Raw genomic sequence first — 22575 nt, forward strand, 5'->3', positions numbered from 1 at the left:
CGTTTATACTATTATTTATTTAGAATCAAAAAGATATTTACGTTCTAATGATTTACTAAAATATTACAATTTTGTGGTCATTTTCAACGAATTATCTCATTATTAGAAAATGTAAATTATTTACGGACTCATTCAGTCCATTTAGTTACAATAAAATGCATTTCATTTTATTTTATTTATATTCTTTTATTTATTCACAATATATTTACCTAACATTTATTGAGACACAAATCCCAACTCCATCTAACTAAGGTCCTGTGTTGAGTTAAGACGAATATATGTATAAAACTTTAACAATTTACATATAGCCATATATTATATATTGTACAGAACAAAAAATCATTAAAAAATACATGGCATATTAACATATAAAAGAACATACAACATTTATATGCAGATACGATAACAATAAAATACAATTTAAAAAGAGCTATGACAAAATATAAAAAAGCAAGGACATCGAGATAAGATTTGGTGTATTTTAGTGTTAGTTTAAATCTAGAAAGACTTACACCAAAAAATCCTGAAATAAATTTAAATATTGAGGACTTGATTCATTAATGTTCATGTTCAATATATCCGTTATTTTGATATTTATTAAACGATATTATTATGTCCAATAATAATTGAAATTCAGCACTGAAATTCATATAAAAAAAAACCGTTCAAATTAATGCCGACGTTAAAAAAAAATTGCCTCTGGTTTTAGTCCAAAAAAGTATCATCGTAAGTTCGTTGGTCTCATATTAATCGGAGGGGTGGAAAAGTGCATTGCTCACAGCGCATACACTGCTTCCCCTAAATAAATCGCATTTCTCGACGAGTGCAATAGTCCCCCCACGCTTATCGTAAGTTTCACCCACGCGCTGTATTCGATGTAGCCGGGAGTATGGAGTATAATACAATTTTGTATTTAGTAGAGATCGCACGCATCCACGGCGCGGTCCGCCAGCCGTTTCTAGAGCAATCGATAGCCAAAACAAACGGTTAGCAACATCCCTATAATCATCTCAGTTTTTCCTCGACTGCCGGAGAAATCGCCGCGTTGGTACCCCCGTTTTCCCGCTCGCCGACGCCATTTTATTGACGCTCGTTTGTTTCCGGGCATGTTTTGCCGCCGAAATGTCAATCGGCGTTGAAATCTGTATCGCCGCGTTCGCTCCGCGAATTCATCCCTAAATAACGAAGGTCTGTGTCGAAATGAGACGTTGGTTGTTAATATTTGTGTTGAGTGTTGTTTTTGCGCGGTGAAATAATCGGTTAAATGGGATTACGAATGACAGGGCATCGACTGGGGGTGAAAACATATGACTTAACCTGCTTTTACTAGGCGACGTACTGCCTGAATATTTTCCTCTTGCACGTGTTGATGTACCACTTTGATAAATAGCAGCGTTCTTTTTTACTATCATTATAAATGTGTCACGTTTTTTGTGACATTTGGTCGCGCCATTTGAGTGACTTTTGTTTATTGCTCGCTTTCCTTAAGGTTGTTGCGTATTTTTACGCTTCCTCATTTTGTAAATATTGATCGAGTGGCTTTTACATTTACACGCGTACATTTACGATGTTTTTTACGTAGGTAGCCAAGTGCGTGTAGTGATTTTCCTTCCAAATTTTCAGACGTTACTACGTACATATTTAAAATCAATATTTTTTTATACTTACACTATTAAATTAATTACAAACTACATTATATTTTGCACACATACCAAATAGCAACATTGCATTGAAGAATTTCTTAATCTCAAGAAAGTAAATGGACCTGATGAACTCATCGGGAATGAATTCCACTAAGGGTGACCTTTTCGTCTTAAGACGATCAAATAAGGACGTATATTATTACTTCAACCGGTTTTCATGGAATTTCAGTTTTAAAATTAAGTCAAAGATATCTGTTGAATGCATTCAACATTCTTGCAATATTTTCATAATTATTTCAACAACGTTTGTAAAAACAAAAATATTATTTTTTTAAATTCCTTCAACATTATTGTAAACTATTTCATTTATTGAGTTTTTCTACTGACATTTCTTGGCGGAACTGCATTTTAATTACAATAATAAAAATACATATATATGGGTTGTAAATAACTCTTATAAATATTAGAAAATGGAAATCAAGTTGGGGTATAGTACGATTTGAACCACGGTTCTTTGAGCCGTGAGTCCGAGACACTAGCCACGAGACCACAACGCGATTTTGCAGTTTACTTTTATGTAGTTCCTAAATAAAAGTATATACGTATACATAAATGAATGAGTACCTGCTCTTAGCTATAAATAATGACACGACCAGATACTTACCTACATGTTGGTGATATCGAAGAGCAAAATACCCTTTCACTTTCAAAATATTCATCAAACCTGTTTATATTTTCATGTATGGTATTGTTATTGCAAAATATCTACAGATATAAGTTATATGAACCCAAATACCTTTAATTGCATAATTGGAATAAATAAATATTACCCACCTAGGCACATAATGTTTAAAAACAAGTAGTTGACATACATCCATTAGGGCCAGTTTCACCGCATTCAACAGTATGAACACTGTCTATAGCAGTGTGTGCCAGCCTTCTTTATGCCATGCCCCGCCATAGTCTTTTCAAAAGTAAGATGCCCCACCGGAATCTTTTTTAATTAAACAGCAGGTAAATTTTCAAATCATATTGTAATATTACAATATTTGAGTTTGTCCAAATGTTCATAGACAAAAGACTGAATTTCACCCCCTTATTAAAGGTATTCTCCATCCCTGTTGTAATTTGTTAATCTGAATGACCCCCGAGGGGGTGAAATCCAGTCTTTTGTCTATGAACATTTGGACAAACTCAAATATTGTAATGAAACCAACTGGTCCAAGAAGAAGTTTAAAAATTAAAAAAATGTTTTCAGGCGTTGTCTAGTATGTGAAATAATTCAGTCAGATAAATCTCTTCACAACAATAAAGGTTTCAGCTCTTTAACTTCACCAAAATCAACATATGGAAGAATTGAAGAAATATGGATGTTCGAACATAGGCAAAATGGTGAATGTTACACAGTGTGTAAAGTGGCCACTTAAACCAGCCAATGACGAGTCATAGGCCCTGTAAATGCCTAGATTTCCATATTCCCTTATTTAAGGTATTCTCCATCCCTGTTGTAATTTGTTAATATTGTAATTTGTTTGTAAACATATGAACCCCTAATGAAAGGAAATAAAACCTATTGTAATACATATATTATAAGTGAAATTATTACAAAACACAAATTGAAAATGTAATTAAGTGGAATAAAATAAAAATGAAAACAATGATGAAACACGAGTGACAGCTTACCCACCACATACCGCACACCGCATCTGAGGACATAAGTCTCCTTTGCGGTGCCCAGATACACGGAAAATTTGCTCGTTGTCAAACGAGAAAAGCTGCCCGAAGGAGCTCTCTGAAATCTGGTAGCCTTAGCATCTTTGTTCTGAAAGAAAGTAATCCAGAAGTACATAATATGTACTTCATTGGATTGAGAAGAGAGGGAAGTGAATTCTTCACTGACTGGGATTAAATTGATTGGACATGATCAATTCGCCGAAATGATTACAAAACTTTTTAAAAGCCTTGAAATTCTATTTAGAAGCCACCAGATCTGTATATCCGACAGGACCTATAACAGGGCCACGGATAGTAGCGAGAAGCTCCATTCGGTAATCATAGAGAAGGGGAAAGGGACAAGAAACACGAGTGACAATTTAAATTGAGTACAGACACACACATGTCTCGACGCCTAATTCATGATTTAATTCAGTTACGCTTGCTACAAAGAAATTTGATGTCCGGATCTAACTTAGTTAATTCCAGTCTTAGGTCCTCTTTATACCTCTATTAGTTATATCCAATCGATTTCGTTTTTTAATGAGTAAATCGCGTAAGGCGCTAAAACCACATTCCACCAAATAAGATGAGGGAAAGGGTAATAATCATTTTCTGGCATGCAAAGTAATATAATGATATTTTGTGTTAGTTTTTTCGCAAGCAAATCCATGCCATTATTCCTTTTATATTCAATAAATTTGTAATCGAAATCGAATTTTGCATTTTTGAAAGTTCCTCTTCATACAGTTGTTCATTTGAAATACTACCAGCATTGGTTGTGTCAACCGAGCTGGAAATTTTATTTCCTTTAAATCAGCAAATCGTTCTTTAAAATCACTTAATAAAGTTTACAGGTGGTCGAAAATAACAAGTTTAGCATTATCACAAGTACAATTTGGCGTATATTTTAGTTTTGGTGCCTGTCGATTAAGGTAGTAATGAAGAGTGGGCAATATTTTTTTTTTTATTTATTCATCAACGGTTCAAATATCCTTCTACAAAAATTGTAAAACAAAAATAATCACAGCGGTGAACAAATTACAATGTAACACATTTTTTTAAAATTTAAAATGTTTATGATGAAAATATTATAATATACGTACAATATTAAAATTTATTTCAACAGAGAGGGAAAATATTTTTGAGAAGGGAATATGGAAGTTTAGGCATTTACAGGTCTCACGACCTGTCATTGGCTGGTTTAAGTGGCCACTTTACACACTGTGTAACATTCACCATTCTGCCTATGTTTAAACATCCACATTTCCTCAACTCTTCTATCTGTTGACTTTTGTGAAGTAAAAGAGCTTAAACCAGCCAATGACAGGTCATAAGCCCTGTAAATGTCCAGACTTCCATATTCCCTTCTCAAAAATGATTTCCCTCTCTGTTGAAATAAATTCAAATATGAATAACTCCCTAGGGAGAAAATCCAGCCAGTCTGCAAGCATTTGGACATACTCAAACATTGTTACCACTGTTCATATACCACTGATTTTCTCAAATTGAACGGTTTGGGTAGGTAGGAAAAAATTGCCTTAAGGCAATATGCCCGCCCTTATGCATATGTATGTAAACTGTATATGCATATAAAGTGTTTAAATAAATAAAAATAACGCAATAAAAAAAATAATAGTGTCCAGTCTTTCCTAGTTATAAGTTGACAAGATTCTGTATGACGATCATTATGGCATTTTTGCATGAAGCTCCGCGGTCCATTGCCCATTGTCATGACGCGATACAATCAAGGCCTCGAGTTCGATACCGTGAACAGTATAGGCTCTATTATGTAATCAAATCACACGTGCAATTCTATTTAAAACACCATTAGTGGCTACTCGGAACCTATTGTAAAATAAACACATACACATAACTGGGATCATACCATGACCAAATCCAACAAATGTTTGAAGATGGACATGTCAAAAGTCGGAATAATCAACGCGCGTGCATGAGAAGATGCATGAATGTAAAAGAAGCGAGAATTGCATGCAAAGACAAAGTGATATGGCGTCGTATCCTCTCTGCCTACCCTTAAGGGGAAACGTCGTGATGGTTTGTTGTTGTTGTTTACAAAATTACATAAGACTTGCTGGATATATTTATGTTAAGTCAGGACTGTATACAAATTATACACAATCGTTCTTTACAGCATAGATACATTTTAAATTGGCATACCTATTCACATTATTGTGATTCATTCATTATTTCACTCACACGTGAGTGAAATCTAGCTTGTCTACAAACATTTGGACTTACTCAAAACACTGTTAAATAACTATAGGTACATAAATCATCATAATTCCCTTTTGTCGTCGATTGATGCATGAATGATTGTGTATAATTTGTACTCTTCTTATTTGATAATTAATTAAAACTAATGTCTGAGCACCCGATGACAAACTATTATTGAATAGTTTATCGGTATAAAATATATCTTAATACTTTGTTTTCTTTATAATGTATTAATATTGTAATAATGTGTATATTTTATTGAATAAAGACTCTATAAATAAATAAAAAATAAATAATGAAACTGTCTTATACTGCAGGTTTACAGTCCTAGGGTGGTATTCCAAACGCTCTCGCGGCCGTATTATCTCGTATATTTACAAAATACATGAGAAAAACTGTTTTCTCGCGCCGCGAGAGCGGTTGAGAATAGCACCCCTGGGCCGCAAGACGGTATTTTTAAAAAATTCTATTCGATTCTATTCTAATTTGACTTTTCTTTCAACACATTATTGAATTTATACAATGGTTTCAATATGTCGGTAAAAATATACCAAATGTGTCTTAATTACATTATCAGGATAACTTTTACCATAACATAATAATATTAAAATTTATTTCAACAGAGAGGGAAAACATTTTTGAGAAGGGAATATGGAAGTCTAGGCATTTACAGGGCTTATGACCTGTATATTGATATATTTTCCACAACAATTATCTAAAGATATTAAACTATAAAGCTTCATTAATTATCTTACAATACATACATGTATGTCAATAAATATTTACTTTGTTATAATTTTTTCAGAAATTCAAATATCAATACCTAAATTCCCCATTACCTATTAAACACTTAGCCTTGCCCTTAACTATTGGTTTTTCCCACAATTATGATTAATGTACATGCTATAGTTTATAAGATTATTTTTATTTTTGCTCAAGTACCTTGATCCAAAAATTAAAACAAAATAAAAAAAAACTCAAATATATATATATGTAAGTACTCATATACACACATAAATATATGATAACATGTATGTATGTATATATATATAGGATGATTATTTTAGAACTTCAAACGTTTTTCGTTTCTGTTTAACTTGATATAAAAAGGTAATCAATAATCACGATTAACTAAGTTAATTTTTTTTTAAATGTAATCAACAATGTTTTGAGTATGTCCAAATGTTTGTAAACATGCTGAACATCCTTTCCTATGGAGATATTCAGATCTAAATTTGTTGCAACAGAGAGGGAAAACATTTTAAGAAGGGAATATGGTAATCTAGGCACTTATAGGGCTTAAAGGTTTCACCTGTTTTTTTTCCAAATGTCAACAGATGGAAGAGTGGAGGAGATGTGGATGCTTAAACATAGGCGGAATGGTGAATGTTACAAAGCGTGTAAAGTGGCCACTTAAACCAGCCAATGACAGGTCATAAGCCCTGTTAATGTCTAAACTTCCATATCCCTTCTCAAAATGTTTTCCCTCTCTGTTGCAACAAATTTAGAAAAAAAATGCAATCAATAATCACACTGAGTTAAATAAAAAAAAGATATTAAATCGCCATCATCATTTTATTTTATTTTAAATTTACAATGGTAAATATGTACAAACATTTTATTTATGGTTTTCCAAATTCTTTTCTTGTATAATATAACTTTATTTATGACACATTACGTATATTGAAAATTATAAGTTGGAGATCATTTTTACTCTAGTTTTTAAGTATCTATTATATTATAACCGTATTATTGTATATGACTGTAGATTTCAATAAATATATATTTTTTTTTTAATGAAAAAAATCATCATTCCATTTCCGCACCGAATGGTGCATAGGTCGTTGTATTGGTACACCAATCGCATCTTGGCATATGATTTATTGCTCCTATTCCTTATATTTCTTACTATAATTGAGTGAATTTCTAGAAAACATAACTCAATTATCATTTCAATTATGCTTATATATATATATATATATTATTTTTCTGATGATTTAAATCATGCTCTTATTTTGTGTTATTTTTTTTTAATACTACTATATTTTACTATTATTTTGTTGATTTTAATGATACCACTATTTTGTATATTTGATTATGTGTGATTCTTAATTTGTATAATTTATATTTTAAAAATTATTTCTGATTATCTTTTTTGCATTGTATTCTTTGGAATTTGATTATTTATTATATTTACCTTTTTTTCTAGATTGTGATTCTATGTCATTATAATTTGATCTAATTAATTTTACTATGTATTTTTATTGTTATTTATTGTGGCTTGACACGGGCATAGCCTAAAAAGCCTTAATAAGTTCATAAATATTTAATTTTGTAATTTTGAATGAATAAATAAATAAATAAAATAAATTGTATATTTATCATAAAGGTAAGATGATCGGTCTGTCGCTTCAAGTACCAGTTCAGGGACTATGAAATAGTCTAGTGTAAAAACACCTTAAAAACCACCTTTAAAAATAAATATTTTATGTCAACCATGTCGGCAATCGAACCCGAGACCTCTTGCATGGCACGGAAACGCGCTGACCACTACACCGCAAGGCCGACTATGATGGTAATCATTGATTGATTCAAAATATACTAATTTTTTTTTTTTTTTTTTAAATATCATCGACCACGAGTACCTAGTATCTAGTACCTACATGGGGATTTTTGAGAGTGCAGAACGAATTTTACTTACAGCGAATCATTATTACCTTTTTAAATGTTCTTTCAGTGGCGTATATAAGTTCACACATATTAGTTATGTGAATAAATAATAAAAATGCCTTTGATATCAAAAAGATTTTTCACTTTGTTGTATAACATTTTACGCTAATTTGTTTAAACTACTTTAATGTTTAAAGTCCTTAAAATATAGCTTAATTAGAATGACAGCTGTCAAACTAATTTCATTAGTGATGGGAAATTACTGATCACTGATCAAATTTATTTTATTGGTTATTTCATGCAATCATGAAACTCTTTTTCCGAAAATTGATATAAAAAACGCAAAAACAAGCCTATTATAGTGTGTTTAACACAATTATTCACCAAAAAATTAGAAATTTACACTTTTTCGTGAACAACATCAAATGAATATTTTTTTTATTCGATCAATTTACATTGATCAATTTGTCCCATCTCTAACATTTTTGCAAAATGATGTAACCTTGTTAGAACGTCGTTAGTAATAAGGTTTATTTTAGTTTTCTTTTAGTTTTAAAGCTGATTTTATATTTTTATGTTGATTTATGTTTCAAGCATTGTATTAAAAAATAAATTAACACGCCAGATACAAATGATTTTTCGTGTGTCAATATAAATAACTCCTTTGGCGTTACTACAAAGTTATGTCGTCACTTTTTCTGACAACTGTCATTCTAATCATGTTACATTTTAAGGGCTATAGTTATATGTTGACCGGTTTTGAGATTACTAACTTAATCACCAGGACATTTTACACGTTAAGCAGAGAAAGTAGAACAGCGAGTACGCGTGTTTAGGTATTTATAAGATACACAAAAACACGTTTTTCTTAGGCATTTGTGTCAACAATACCTCAAGTGACGCGTCAGCCGTTTACAATGTTTATCTCACTTTTTTTTAACAATCAGATTGCGTTCGACAGTAAATAATTATTCACTCGGTCCCCTCCACACATATTTACATGAAAATTGCGCACGGCAAAATAAATTATAATTAGTAATTTTATTCTATTTTATTTCGGATATTAACAGTAATACATAAAATAAAAATAGTACAACGAAAAAAACATAAAATTACACCAATAACAGATATCCACAAATATACATAAAATAAGTATTGAATGAGAGAGAGGATTCGCGTGTGTGAGTACATTAGGGTGTGAAAAGGTGGTTGAGAGTGTGTATGTATGTGAATAAGTATCAATTAAGTTTTTGTAAATATTATAAAACTGGAAGACCAAGATAAATGTTTTAAATTTTCAATTAGTGTAGGATACCTATATGAACATACACAAGGTGAAATATAGCCAAAGATTTAAAGACTAGTATTTAATATTAATTTAACCAGGGTTGCATTCAAGGAGAATGCATTTGCAAAAAAAAGGAAAGATGTTGTTTTTGTTTGTGTATAAAAAAAGTTTGTTTTTAAATGTTAACAGATAACATTTGTTTTTGGTGGATCTCAATCAGATTCTTTCCTTAAATTCCTTATAATTTCTACCCATTTAATTATTTTTATTGGATTTTTGGTAATACTAAAATAATATTAAATTCAAAACATTTAAAAAAATCGTATTCCTGCATAAGTACACCCCTTTGTTGGTGAGACGACCGGAGCTTGACGTTTGCAAAAAGAATGCCGTATTTGAAAAATATTTATTTTATGTTTTGGAATTCAACCATAAACAAGTACCTACTTAAATTCAATATTGTTTTACTAATTGACAATTTTTAGTTTTGTAATTTAATCACAAACAAATATCTAGGTACCTAATTATCAATGAAAAGTCTTTTTCCAAGGCAAGCCGACGTTCGGGGAGGACAACGTCTGTCGGGTCAGCTAGTATAATATATATATTATATTGTATTATATTATATTATATTGTACAATATTTATATTATATTGTAGTATTTTATTATATTGTACAATATTTATTTTTCGCGGGTCTGGGTCCGTTCCTTCATTATTTTTTTTATTTTTATAACTTATGTCTTCAGAAAGTCAATGCATCTTTCCGCAGTGGCTTTATTTATAATTACTTCCTCTGGGTTTTCAAAAATTTGATCGTATTGTGCGCACATTTGTTTGCCGTTTAACCTCTCGGCGTCAGACATAGGACAATCGCGTAGTATATGGAGGACGTCCTGAGAAATGAGTCCATCGCAAGACCAGTCAGACCACCAGACCACCAGAATCATTATCTCTTTTCCGAACCTATGAAGACATTTTCGGAAAGCACTATGACCTGAAAGCAATTGTGTCTCGTAAGTCCGCCCGTAAGTCCGCCCGTAAGTCCGCCCAAAAGTATCCAATATCTCGGCATCCTTTAAAGTTTTGGAAAACAATTTCGTTATTTTGCCTGTATCACTTGATAAATATCTTTTGTTCAAAGTATTATTTATTTTTCTTGCACTTTTTATTAAATGTATGACATGGGAATATGGTCATAGGTAGGGAGAGTTCTCATTTTGGAAGCTTTTTTCGCTAATTCATCGCCTCGCTCATTTTCCATATTAAAATCCATGTTTTAATCCATGTCATTGCAGTATCGTTTTTTACTTCGGTATTTTTTCCAGCAAGCTCTTCAATTTGGTTGATAATTGGATCTGTAGACTTTGGATCATTCAATCCTTGTAAGCTTGACATGCTGTCAGTAACATTTTGAAGTCAATATGCTTGTAAGACTTTTAATTTATTGTGCCTACAGCCAAGACATTTTTTTGCGTCATCCGCCTTTTTCAGGTGTGATTTTCCGTGTTCACTTAATACATATAGAAAAAATAGTTTATTCATATTACGTATTTAAAAAATAGTTTAATACTTTACTACATGCTAGTATACACCCATAGTATACCGTTTTTGCCTATTTCGCGGCCTTAAAAGGGACCACTGTCCTAAGTCATAGTGTTGCTTATTTTAAAAGTTAACTAGGTATATCTTTACCTATCATACTTGTGCATTTATACATATCTGTAAAGTTTTTTTTACCTGTCAATTGTTTTATTTTATTCAGTCAGTATATTTTAGTCAATAGTCGTATTTTATTAAAAAGTCCATTCGTTGTAACGCCAGTGGTGTAGTTATCTACCTAATAGAGTCTAGAAAATATAAATATGTATAGCCACATTCGAGTCTTTGTTCAAATTCAAATTAGCCATTAGGAGAATCTCCACCTGATGCTGTTAGGCCAGAGGTCATTGTCCTTTAAATGCGGCCATTTTGACACCAGAAGAAATATTGTTTAGCTGATTTTTATAGAAACCATTTAATGCGCTGTTCATTCCAACAATGGCAAAAAGTGATTCGTTTCTGATTCAAAAAATGCTTTGTCACTCTGCGACCACAATAACCGCCACATTTTGAATAAAACGTACATTAGACTTTTCAACTATTTGTCGCTAAGTGGTGACAAAAAACACGCAGCTGTTAATTAAGAATTTTCATCATCATTATTAATGTATTTTGGCCCACCTAAATTAGTGATTTTGTTGATTAATTAGTAATAATTGTTATTTTTGTATTCTTTAAGAATATGTATTCTTCCACTTTCCATTATGTTGTATCCAAACTCAACTCGGGGCTCTTGGCCTCATGGAGTTAGGGACACGTTATTTTAGATTTTATGAAAAATATACAGGGTGTTCTTTAAACCCTGTCACATCCGAAACCACGATTTCTTACATTTTTCGTCGTTTTATCAAACAACTTTATTCCATAGGTGCGACGGTTTTCACGGTCACTGTTATAAACATGTTTCTTTTTTGGGTGATATTATGTGTGTTGGATTTATTCCGACGTTTCGGCTACCACTGCAGGAGCCATCTTCAGGGTAAACTGAGCTTAAACTGGCTCCTGCAATGGTAGCCGAAACGTCGGAACAAATCCAACACACACGGTATCACCCAAAAAAGAAACTTTATTTCGTTTACATAAGGCAGTTTTGGGACACTGCTTTTAATTTATTTTCCAGTCTTATATATTTAGATCCTATTGTTGTACATTTATGAAAGAACTGGCTCTTTTTTATTTCATTTTAGAAATATCACCGCACTATTTCTTTCATAATTTTATCAATTTCATTAGCAATATTAAATTTAATTCTCCGATCAACTGTCGTAATATCTGGAAGTTTGATCATGTTTTTAATTTGAATAAGTCTATCACATCAATATTATTCTCATCGCTCTGTTTTGTATTTTTTGGAGTCTTTTGATACAAGATGGCTAAATTATTCGTTTTAGGATTCAGACGAATATTAAATATTTTAGTGAAATAAATGAGGAAGTTCAGTGTCTTTTTTTATTTTTTTATTTGTTAATGGCAAAAATATGTACCTTTTTACATCCTGTAATTATTTTAATGACTAAAAACTGTGTTGCTTTTAATTGCCAAATATCTCCTTATTGTTTTTATCTATATTTTATTTTTACTTTTTATGTTTATTCATTTCCATATGTTTAATTTTCTAATTATAAATGGTATATTCTGTAATTTATTTTTGTTCTTCAATTTTTGATTATTAACGATATATTTTCAAATTTATATTTATGCTTGAATTTTTATTATAATCGGTATGTTTTCCAATTAATATTTTTGTTTAATTTCTTTATTATTTTATTTTATTTATTTTATTTATTTGGATAACCAACAGCTATAATTATCTCATATTTATATAACAAAACAAATAACAAATAAGCCAATTACAGGTTTTCACAAGTAGCATCACAGTAAGTTAAAAAAGATTCTCGAACAAAAAATGAATAGTAATTAAATGTAAATTTAAAAGAAAAGAAAAAAATACTACGAGTTATTTCGAAAGCAAACGCCGCACGTTTTTAAGATTATTTTCAAATAAATCTATGTTAAATGATTTATTAATTACATTAAAATTATTAAAAGTTCGCCATAAATATGAATTTTGCCTATAATTACTAATGTTATATTTTATAATGTGTATTTATGCTTCATTTTTTATTATTATCGGTATGTTTTCTAATTTATAATAATTATGTCTCATTTATTTAATATTAATGGCATATTTTCTAGTTTATTTTTATGATTCAATTTTTATTATTATTACCTGCATGTTTTCTAATTTATATTTATATTGATTTTTTCTAATTTTATTATTATTTTTTGAATTTATTAAGCATCATTTAATGAAATAAAAAAAAACACACATATAAAAGAAGATCCTTCCTAAACACAGGAATTTCCTAGCTAGTCGGGACCTGAAACAAAGAAACTCTACATTTTAAAACTGTGAAATATAAATATAAATAAATAAATGGAATATTAAACTAAGCCATTTTTAAATTTTTTTTATACATCGTATTATCAGCGCTATGATTTTTTAAAGTTTTGTATTTCTGAAATAACTCCGCGTGTGACGTCAGAGGTTGTTTTATGACAGTTCTTCCGATTGGTTCGTTTACGGTGTCCAAACCGGATATCCATCAAAGCTCTCATATCATTGGATGGTTTATATAAATCAGTGACGTCATTCAAAGTAGTGCGTTTTTATTAAAATATTTATTATTATTATTTTCGTACATTTTTAAGAAATTTTATGGTACAATTGAATACTCAAATGTTTACCGCGCGCAAGATTTTTTTTTTTGTATCCTATTTCCCGTAGGACTGAAGTTCCTCATTGTCTTGCATGGTAGGCAAACTTTCAGACTCAATTGCCCGTTGCTCTTTTTACATCTTAAGAGCAGTTGATTTATTTAAATAACTATGAACCTACATGCAATGCGTTTTTATTCATAAGCTTTATTACCAACTCGATGTCAATAATAATAAAGAATTCATTCGAACAATGACATCAATACGCGCCTATTTAAATTCATTTCAGTACAGTTAGACAAATTGATCCGAATGTATTGTTACGCGTTTTGGTTAGTTTATTTGGTCGCCAGTCGAAATGCCTTTCTTTAGGCATGTAGTTTTTATAAACGAGTCAAAAATGTAAAAGTAAAGGCAAAAATATTTTTAAAATATCACTGAACTGATAATTTAATTCAATTCTGTGTAAATAAATTTACCTTTTGTGGCCCCAAGAGTGTTCAATGTAATGGATGTACATATTAAGTTCTCCAAAACGAAAACGATTTTTAGAAGAAGTGTACAAGTTTGGATTTTGTCAAGGGAAAAGACCATTTTAGGAGACTACTGCGACGAGACATTGCATAGATTTATATACAGTGGTGCCTCGCATAACGAACGCCTCGCACAGCGAACGCTGCACACAACGAACTTCCTTTTCGTTCATTTCACGATTCATACAACGAACTTCGCTTCACACAACGAACTTCGCTTCACACAACGAAGTCGCCCACTTCACACGATCACTGCCGATTTATTGCATCCTTCCGCGCAGGCAGTCGTTAGTCACTGAGCAGTACGCTTAACTTACGCACGTGTCGCAGCAATCGTTGAAGAGGATGTAGAGGAGCTTATTGAGGAACACAAAGAAGAGCTGACAACTGAAGAGCTCCAAACACTTCTGGCCCAACAACAGGACAATGCTCAAAGGGAAGCGTCATCTGATAACGAGGAGCAACAATCAAACAATCAACCAATTCCAACTGCTGACATCAAGAACATCATGGTCAAATGGAAAGCAGTTCAGGAGTTTACCAATGCCCACTATCCGGATTCCGCTGAAGCAAACAGGATCAACGACCTGTACTCCGATACTCTTGTCCGTTATTTCCGGCAGATGTTGAAGAAAAGAGAGAAACAAACGACTTTGGACAGGTTTTTCACTGCACCATCGGCCAAAAAGCGGAAAATGGATGAAGATGAGCAAGATTCGATTATTTCTTAAAATTAAAAAATGTGTGTTTTTTTCATTATGTTTTCAGATGTATCTAAATAAAAATAATAACAAAAAATTTATCTTTTTTTTATGTCATCTTACCATATTTTATGCTACAGAACGAATTATTTTTTTTAACATGTATTGTTATGGGAAAACGCGTTTCACATAACGAACTTTTCGCATAACGAACTTGCTCCTGGAACGAATTAAGTTCGTTGTGTGAGGCACCACTGTACATACTATTAAGCGTGCTGTCCAGATGTTTATTAAAATTTATGTTTTTGTAATCATTTGTTTTTTAGTATTCTTTAATAATATGCACGTTTCCACTTTCCATTATGTTGTATCCCAACTCAATACAGGGCTCTTGACCTCGTGGAGTTAGGGATACGTTATTATTTTTTTGTAATATGTAACTTTATGAATAAATATATTTTTTTTAAATATATTTCTGTCTCCGAAGAATACTGGGTGTGCGGTAGTTTAACTTCGTAAGGAGTTTTGAAATAAGACAACGAACGCACCAATCTCCAGTGACGGTCGCCACCAAGCGGAGGTGATATGCCCGGTCGAGCCACGAATGCCACCCGAGAACCCTACCCATGCTTGCCTACTGATTTGAAAATCAAATAATTTCATAGTTTATTGTTAGGTGTTACATAATTCATTTTGGGCAGTATAAAATTAAAGTTTATAACAATAGAAATACAAAATAAAGACATTGCAAAACATAAACAAATGCTGACATTTATCATCTTCATCATTATTCCATGTCCCCTCCCTGGTTGGAGTATGTGGTGTCCACAACGAGCCTCCCGGCATCTCTGTCATTTGCCAGCTCCTGTGCATCCTCCCAAGTCGTGTTCGCGTCCCGCAGTCCTGACATAAACTGCCGACGAACAGTCAGAAGCAGACGATTCAGGACATCGAAAACCTGATGCCTTGTAAAGTAGAAAAGCGTGGTTAACGCTCTCAGGGGTGGTATTCCAAACGCCATCGCGGCCGTAAAAAAAGCTTTTATCTAGCGAAGTAGATTGCAAAATACGCAAGATAAAAGTGTTTTCTACGGCCGTGAGAGCGGTTCAGAATAGCACCGTAGGAGGCATACACAATAGGTACCTATTTGGTCAAGCCAGCCGGCGATAGCACAGGCTGTCAGTGGAGTTTGCTGCGCTTGTTCTCTTATTTCATCATTCCTTACAAAGTCACAAATACATTGAATTTATCATAAGATATTATTTTTCACTTACAAACATTGTTAGAAGTCTTCACGAAGGCAAGATGTTAAGACTTTCACTTCAAATGCCAATCTAGGGTCCCGATTACGATGGGCAGTTAACATTTTTCTTCAATTTATCTGCAAAGTAAAATTAAGTTTTCTGTGTGAAGAGCAGAATATGCATACATTTTTTTCATCTGAACACGTTCAATTATAGGTTACCGATGAAGATACTTAAAATTTTCATGCAAATATACTCATTTTCGTACACAAATATCGGTTTTTCTTTATAGACAGTCAAAGATAACTCTGCAAACTTCCCATTGTAATCGGGGCCCAGGGACTCGTTTTAACAAGAAAATTATTGTAGAGAAAAAAACATCCTATGAAATATTTTTCAAGGCATCACAACTGGTCAGAAGCATAATTTCAGTGGTAAAATACAACACAAAACACACGGGCTTGTCAAAAATCACATTTAATTATTGCAATTTCGCTGAGAATCGAATTTGAAACCCCCTTGCAAGAAACATGCATTTTTTGAATTAACTAACACTTTATATTACAAATCAACATTGGTATTTACTAGCCATCGCTTAGATATACAATAATGACATAGCGTTTAAATGTATTTCATAATTATTGCGCAATCTGAATGACATTTTTGCCGATGAAACTGCACTTCGAATTTTGTTGCATTGTCCTGAAATGTCTAAATGCTTTTGTAATGTGAAATTACAGTTCCTAGGATCCATTGTGCGTTGTGCGTAATGGCATCGCGCGAACTGTTTCATAGAAGGACTGAAAAATGAAAGAACTAAAATGTACATCAAGTGATTGTGTTTTTCCCGAGTGAAATGGATCGAAGCTGCATCATGTTCAACTGTCTGTGGCAGCTGTGGGACTGGTGAGTACTAAACTTTTAATTTATTTTTAGAGAAATTTATAATTACTTTTATTTGTGGAGAATTTATAACGTTCCTGTTTGGGACATATCACTATTTATCGAATCAATCCCATTTTTTTTACAATACTGAATGACGTTCTCGTTTTGTGACAGTTTTAATTTTTTTACTGTCAAAATCACGCGTTTGGCTGTCAGCTGTCATTCGACACGCAACCGAACTGCCCATTTTAGAGAAGGGAATATGTAAGTCAAGGCATTTACATGGCTTATTATATTTAATTATTGTTTATTTTTAGGAGTAGTCTATAAACACTGTTGTTATTAGTAAATGTAAAAAGATACCATGTACCGTTAATGAGTATAAATGAATTAAATATATACCTGAAATAAGTTGGAATAAATTAAATTCAGTGGTTTAAAAAAATTAAAAAACCGAGATTCTTCATAAATTAAAAAAAAGCTTTCATTGGCTTTTCCGTAAAATGGCTACAACATGTCGCTTGGTAATTAAAAAAAAAAAATTCATAGCTGTCTTAGACCATGCCCTTGGACACCCAGAGGTTGGGGATTTTAGAATGGGGCCCATTAAGAATGTTGAGGCCCCTACCAGGTCGGGGGCCCTGGGCTCGTGCCCCACGTGCACGTTTGGAAAATATGGCCGAACTATCACACTGGGGTGCAATGAGAGATACACTTTATAAGTGACAAAAATTGGAAAAGATTTTCAATCAATTATGTTAGTAGATTACTAAAAAAATATAGGCAAGACATGAGGCAAGAATTAAAACGATTTTTCTCTGAAAATTATTTTAAGGTAAATTGTTTTTAAAAACACGGGTAATTTACATGCGTTATATGTATTCAATTTTTATATTAATTAATTTACGATTTAATATCATTATTATTCTAATATATTTTTAAAACAATAATATGAGAGAAAATCTAAATGACGTAATTATTTATCTCATTTAAAATTTTAGTTCTAAATCTCATCAAGAGGTGGCGCTAAAATCGTTCGCGTTGCGCTCGCGAAAGCGGCGACGCTGCCAATATATAGCTGGAAAACTGCTTCAACGGTAGGACTGTACTTCACAGGATCATTTCTGTAGTACTTCCTCCCTCGTCATATTAACTCTTCACCAGAGTGACAAACCGCGATGAGGAGAAGTGGCGCGGCTCCCTGAGCGTGAGGCAGGCCTTGCTTCGGCTCATATGAGCTGAAGCTTGGCCATCGATGATCGTTCGCCGACCGATTTTGTATCGGGCGGTTAGGGGGGCCGTCGCTTTCTGAGCGGCCTTTAAAAATTTAATCTTTAAATTCATTCAGCAACTTCTATTGTCGATAATTTGATATTGACTTTCTTGGTGGATGAATTGGTTAATATGACAAATGGTTAAAATCTTAATATTGCATTTTCTAGTTGATTTGGAACGTTTTATTTTTAAATACAGGCAAATTGGATTTTCAGACAACTTTAATTGAACGTAGTTATGCAGAAAGCAGCCAGCCATAGAAAAGTGAAACTAAGATAATAGCAATTTCGTGAAAAGGGTGAATTATCAAATCTACACAAGTACACAACAGTTGGAATGTTTTTAACTTACAAATGATAAACAATGAATAAGTAAGTTTTTTTTTAAAATGCAAACAAGAGTCTAATTATGTATTTGAGCAGTTTTAATGATTTTTAAAATATAAGATTTGTCTAGTGCTGTGGGTGTTTTCTTAAAATTGAGAAATGCCGTTTTTGTGATCGACATCATTTTCAGAAGATGATTAGTACAGTTTTTTGTATGAAAGAGGTCTGGCTATTTTTAGCAGAGCATAGAATTGACCTTACTGCACCCGATAACATAAATATTTCATTTTTTCAAAATTGTGGACTGGCTGCTTTCTGCATAACTACGTTCAATTGGGGTGTCATGTTTTTAAAAAATCCTTCATTTTCTTTTTCATCTAATCTACAACGAGGCTGGAGAATATGGAAGTATGGGCATTTACAGAGCTTACGACTGGTCATTAGTTGGTTTAAGTGGCCACTTTTACACGCTGTGTCCTACCTAGGGTTGCCAACCCTCCCGGAATTCCGGGATCTATTCGATTGATTTTTAATCTCCCGACATGCAGATAATGTCACCCGGAATCTATTCCTGTATGACCATGAATGTCATCATCTTTATTCCCTGTCGCGCACCCCTTGGTGCATAGGGGCACTACATTTGTAAACTGAGCGTGAAAATTCAGCGTATTTCAATAATTTAAGTCAGATAAGGTGATTAGTCTTACGTTTCGGGTGCCAGTCCTGGGACAATGAAACGTTGCAGTTTAAACAGTCCACCCTGCTGGGAATCGAACCCACGACCTCGAGAATGATGGGTGAACCCACCAACTACAACAGAACGAGTCGGACTTATCTCCAACCGATGTCCTTATTAAGGATAATAATAAATCTTTATTAACAATAATATACAATGTGATAAATACAATTATAAAACAATGAAGGATTTATTGCCACTAACAATAATAATGATCTGAGAGCAGCCACTTAGCCGAAAACACTTGTCCAGGGTTTTGATTCTATTTCACACACAAAACCGTATTTTCTATCCGCCCTTTCTGGTGAAAATGAATGTGGGAAAGGCTTAAAAAGATGTTGCATTTATCCATTAATCCCAATCTACTCGTACTAACTAATATTTCATTTTAGTTGTTTTTAATTTTACCTACCGGATTTTCGGTAGATTGAGTTGGCGACCCTAGTACTATCCCCTAAAGAAGATTTGTATTTACTTCATATAATGGCTACATCCATGATTAAACGTCAAATGGTGTATCAAACGGAAAAAAACGAATACGGTCGGATTTGGTCTATTCAACCTAATTATGTGTTTTATTCAGATAACATAATAAGTATTAAAAACAACAATTTTTTAACATAAAAAGACTAATTAAGTTTTCATAAATTATGCAAAAGATTTAAACATTAAATGTGACAAAAAATTTCATAAATAAGAAATTCAAGCGAGAAAATAATAATTGTTAACATTTGAGTTTTCCATGGAGGTTATCGTTGGTAATAAATTGGAATAAATAAAAATACCGAATGCACACTCCGAGCCATTTACGCTCACACACATGAACGCACATATAAAACATACACAAACATATACATTACACGCGGCACATACACATAGCACAAACCACTCAAGATGTACATTCAGCAACTATCCCAAATAATCGACCCCATGAAGAAATTTTCTGTATAAATGCAACGTGCAGTTAAAAATGTCTAAATCAATACTGAGTCCATTATAATTTCTACAGGTACGTCTAATGAATGAATTCGAGGTATGATTGTTTATACAAGTTTTCTTTATTATATGAAGAAAAATTAATCAGTCTCTAGGGGGTAGAGATGATCCAAAATATCACCTCCGGGGTGGTATTCTAAACGCAGAAGCGCGCGTCGAAAACGCAGTTTTAACGCGTATTTACATACTAAATACAAGCTAACAGAGCGATCTCTTCTTGCGCAATTCCGTGGGTCATAAGCCTTGTAAATGCCTAGACTTCCATATTCCTCTTTCAAATATGTTTTCCCTCTTTGGTGCAACAAATTTAGATCTGAATAACTCCCGGCGAGGAAATCCAGCCCGTTTGCAAACATTTGGACATAATTTTTAAAAAATGTTGGTTATTTTGTTTTTAAGGTGGGTCTACACTGCAATATTCCATTATTTCTAGACTGGCACCTAAAGCGTACTTAGATTCAATGTAACAAAAATGATTCGGACACGCTGCAATTGGAGTACTGATCGTCACGCGAAACTATATGATAATAATATGCCAAATACAATGCAATGCAGAAGCGTGCCACAACAATCAACAAACAAAAAACTAATTTACACACTCACGCCGCAGATTTGAAGGTTCACTGGCCAAGCACTCCGTCTTTAGTATTCCGTTCTCGGCTGTCAAAAAGAAATAATAGAAAAAGACGTAGAAATCCAATTAACGGTACATCAGATAAAACCATTAAAGAAGCAGGGCGCACGTACAAAAATGTCGGCTGAGAAATACCTTCTGGGAATTAAAAAGAAGGAAGGCAAGAACGTGTTTGTCTACTTCGCTTCGTTTGCTTCCACGTCTACAAAGCAGATTTCAAAATGTCTGCTCAAATTACAGTTACGCGTTAATTTGATTGATTTGACAGATCCAGGGTCGCTAAAACATAAATTATGGACATAAATATACATACATATCATTTGTTTTTAAAGTTTCATTGTTGTAATAATTTTTATAATTTGAATTCGCTTATTGTGATCTCTGTGACCTGTAATTTTTGATAACAATAACCGGCTGATAATATTAGCAAAGGATTAAAAAAAAAAACAATAATACAAACAATAAAAGACGAGAAATACTTAAATCAACAAATCTGGAATAACCAGTGACCTGTTTCTACGTTTTCACGACATCTTCGAGACTTGTATCTTTAGTATATAGGTAATTAGCTATATGTTATAAGGTTAGGGAAATATCAATTGCACCGTTTGTATATTTTTTTGTTACATGAAAGGAAAGGTGACCAGTCTTACGTTTCGGTACCAGTCTAGGAATAATGTTTCGCTCATACAAAAACGACAATAAACGAGTTACTCTTTAAAAATGTGCAATTTTTCAATTTCATATATTGCAATTTCAAATGAATTTAACTCTACTACTTTCACTGCATTATACACGGTTTTTCAGGGTCAGATCGTGAAACTTCAGTCACGGAAACTTTAAAAAAAGTCCAATAAAATTTTACAAAAAAGTCAATAAAAAAAATATATATAAATATATATAGTCTCAAAATGGAGTAAACCTTAATTTCTCGGATTAGCATCCCTTCCGCAAACCCTTACTCCTCCTTAACTAAAAAAAAATGAGATAAGAACGTACTTGACTAACGAAGCGATACACACCAGACGCGGACAAGTAAAGCGGCTGGGTAGGAAAGGGGTGGGGGCTTGTGGAGGGACTGCTTGTCTGAAAAATTAAGGATTTACTACATTATGAGATCTGATTTTTTTTTTATATTCGATGACTTTTGGAAAAAAATTATTAGATTTTTTTTTAAAGTTTACCACGAGTAATGTTCCTCTGAAGTTTCGCGGTCTGGCCCTGAAAAACCGTGTATAACCACCGTAAATAAACAACATTCGTGTCCAAAATGTCCTCAAGCATGGTTGCCGAACGCGCTAACCACTACTCAACGAGGCGAACTAATCTCTATTCGATTTCAATTTTAAGGATTTTTGCATTATAGTAGCAATC

The 22575-nt window shown here is 32.8% G+C and overlaps 1 protein-coding gene and 1 non-coding gene across 2 annotated transcripts in view; both read left to right on the forward strand.

Moving 5' to 3' along the window:
• Positions 1-1010: 1010 nt before the first annotated feature.
• Positions 1011-22575, forward strand: part of kmr (pleckstrin homology domain-containing family A member kramer) — a 147478-nt gene continuing 125913 nt past the window's right edge. The window contains exons 1-2 of the mRNA XM_088227946.1: positions 1011-1188; positions 17090-17255. Coding sequence (XP_088084072.1) covers positions 17206-17255 — 50 coding nt within the window. The 5' untranslated portion in view covers positions 1011-1188; positions 17090-17205. The remainder of the gene's footprint in view (positions 1189-17089; positions 17256-22575) is intronic.
• On the forward strand, positions 18334-18551 carry LOC148280744 (small nucleolar RNA U3). The gene has a single exon (XR_015822540.1). It is a non-coding gene; the product is annotated as a small nucleolar RNA U3 (small nucleolar RNA).

This window comes from Micrasema longulum, unplaced genomic scaffold, assembly GCF_059751315.1.
Source record: "Micrasema longulum isolate JH-2025_06_02 unplaced genomic scaffold, ASM5975131v1 h1tg000548l, whole genome shotgun sequence".
In the NCBI taxonomy this organism is placed as follows: domain Eukaryota; kingdom Metazoa; phylum Arthropoda; class Insecta; order Trichoptera; family Brachycentridae; genus Micrasema; species Micrasema longulum.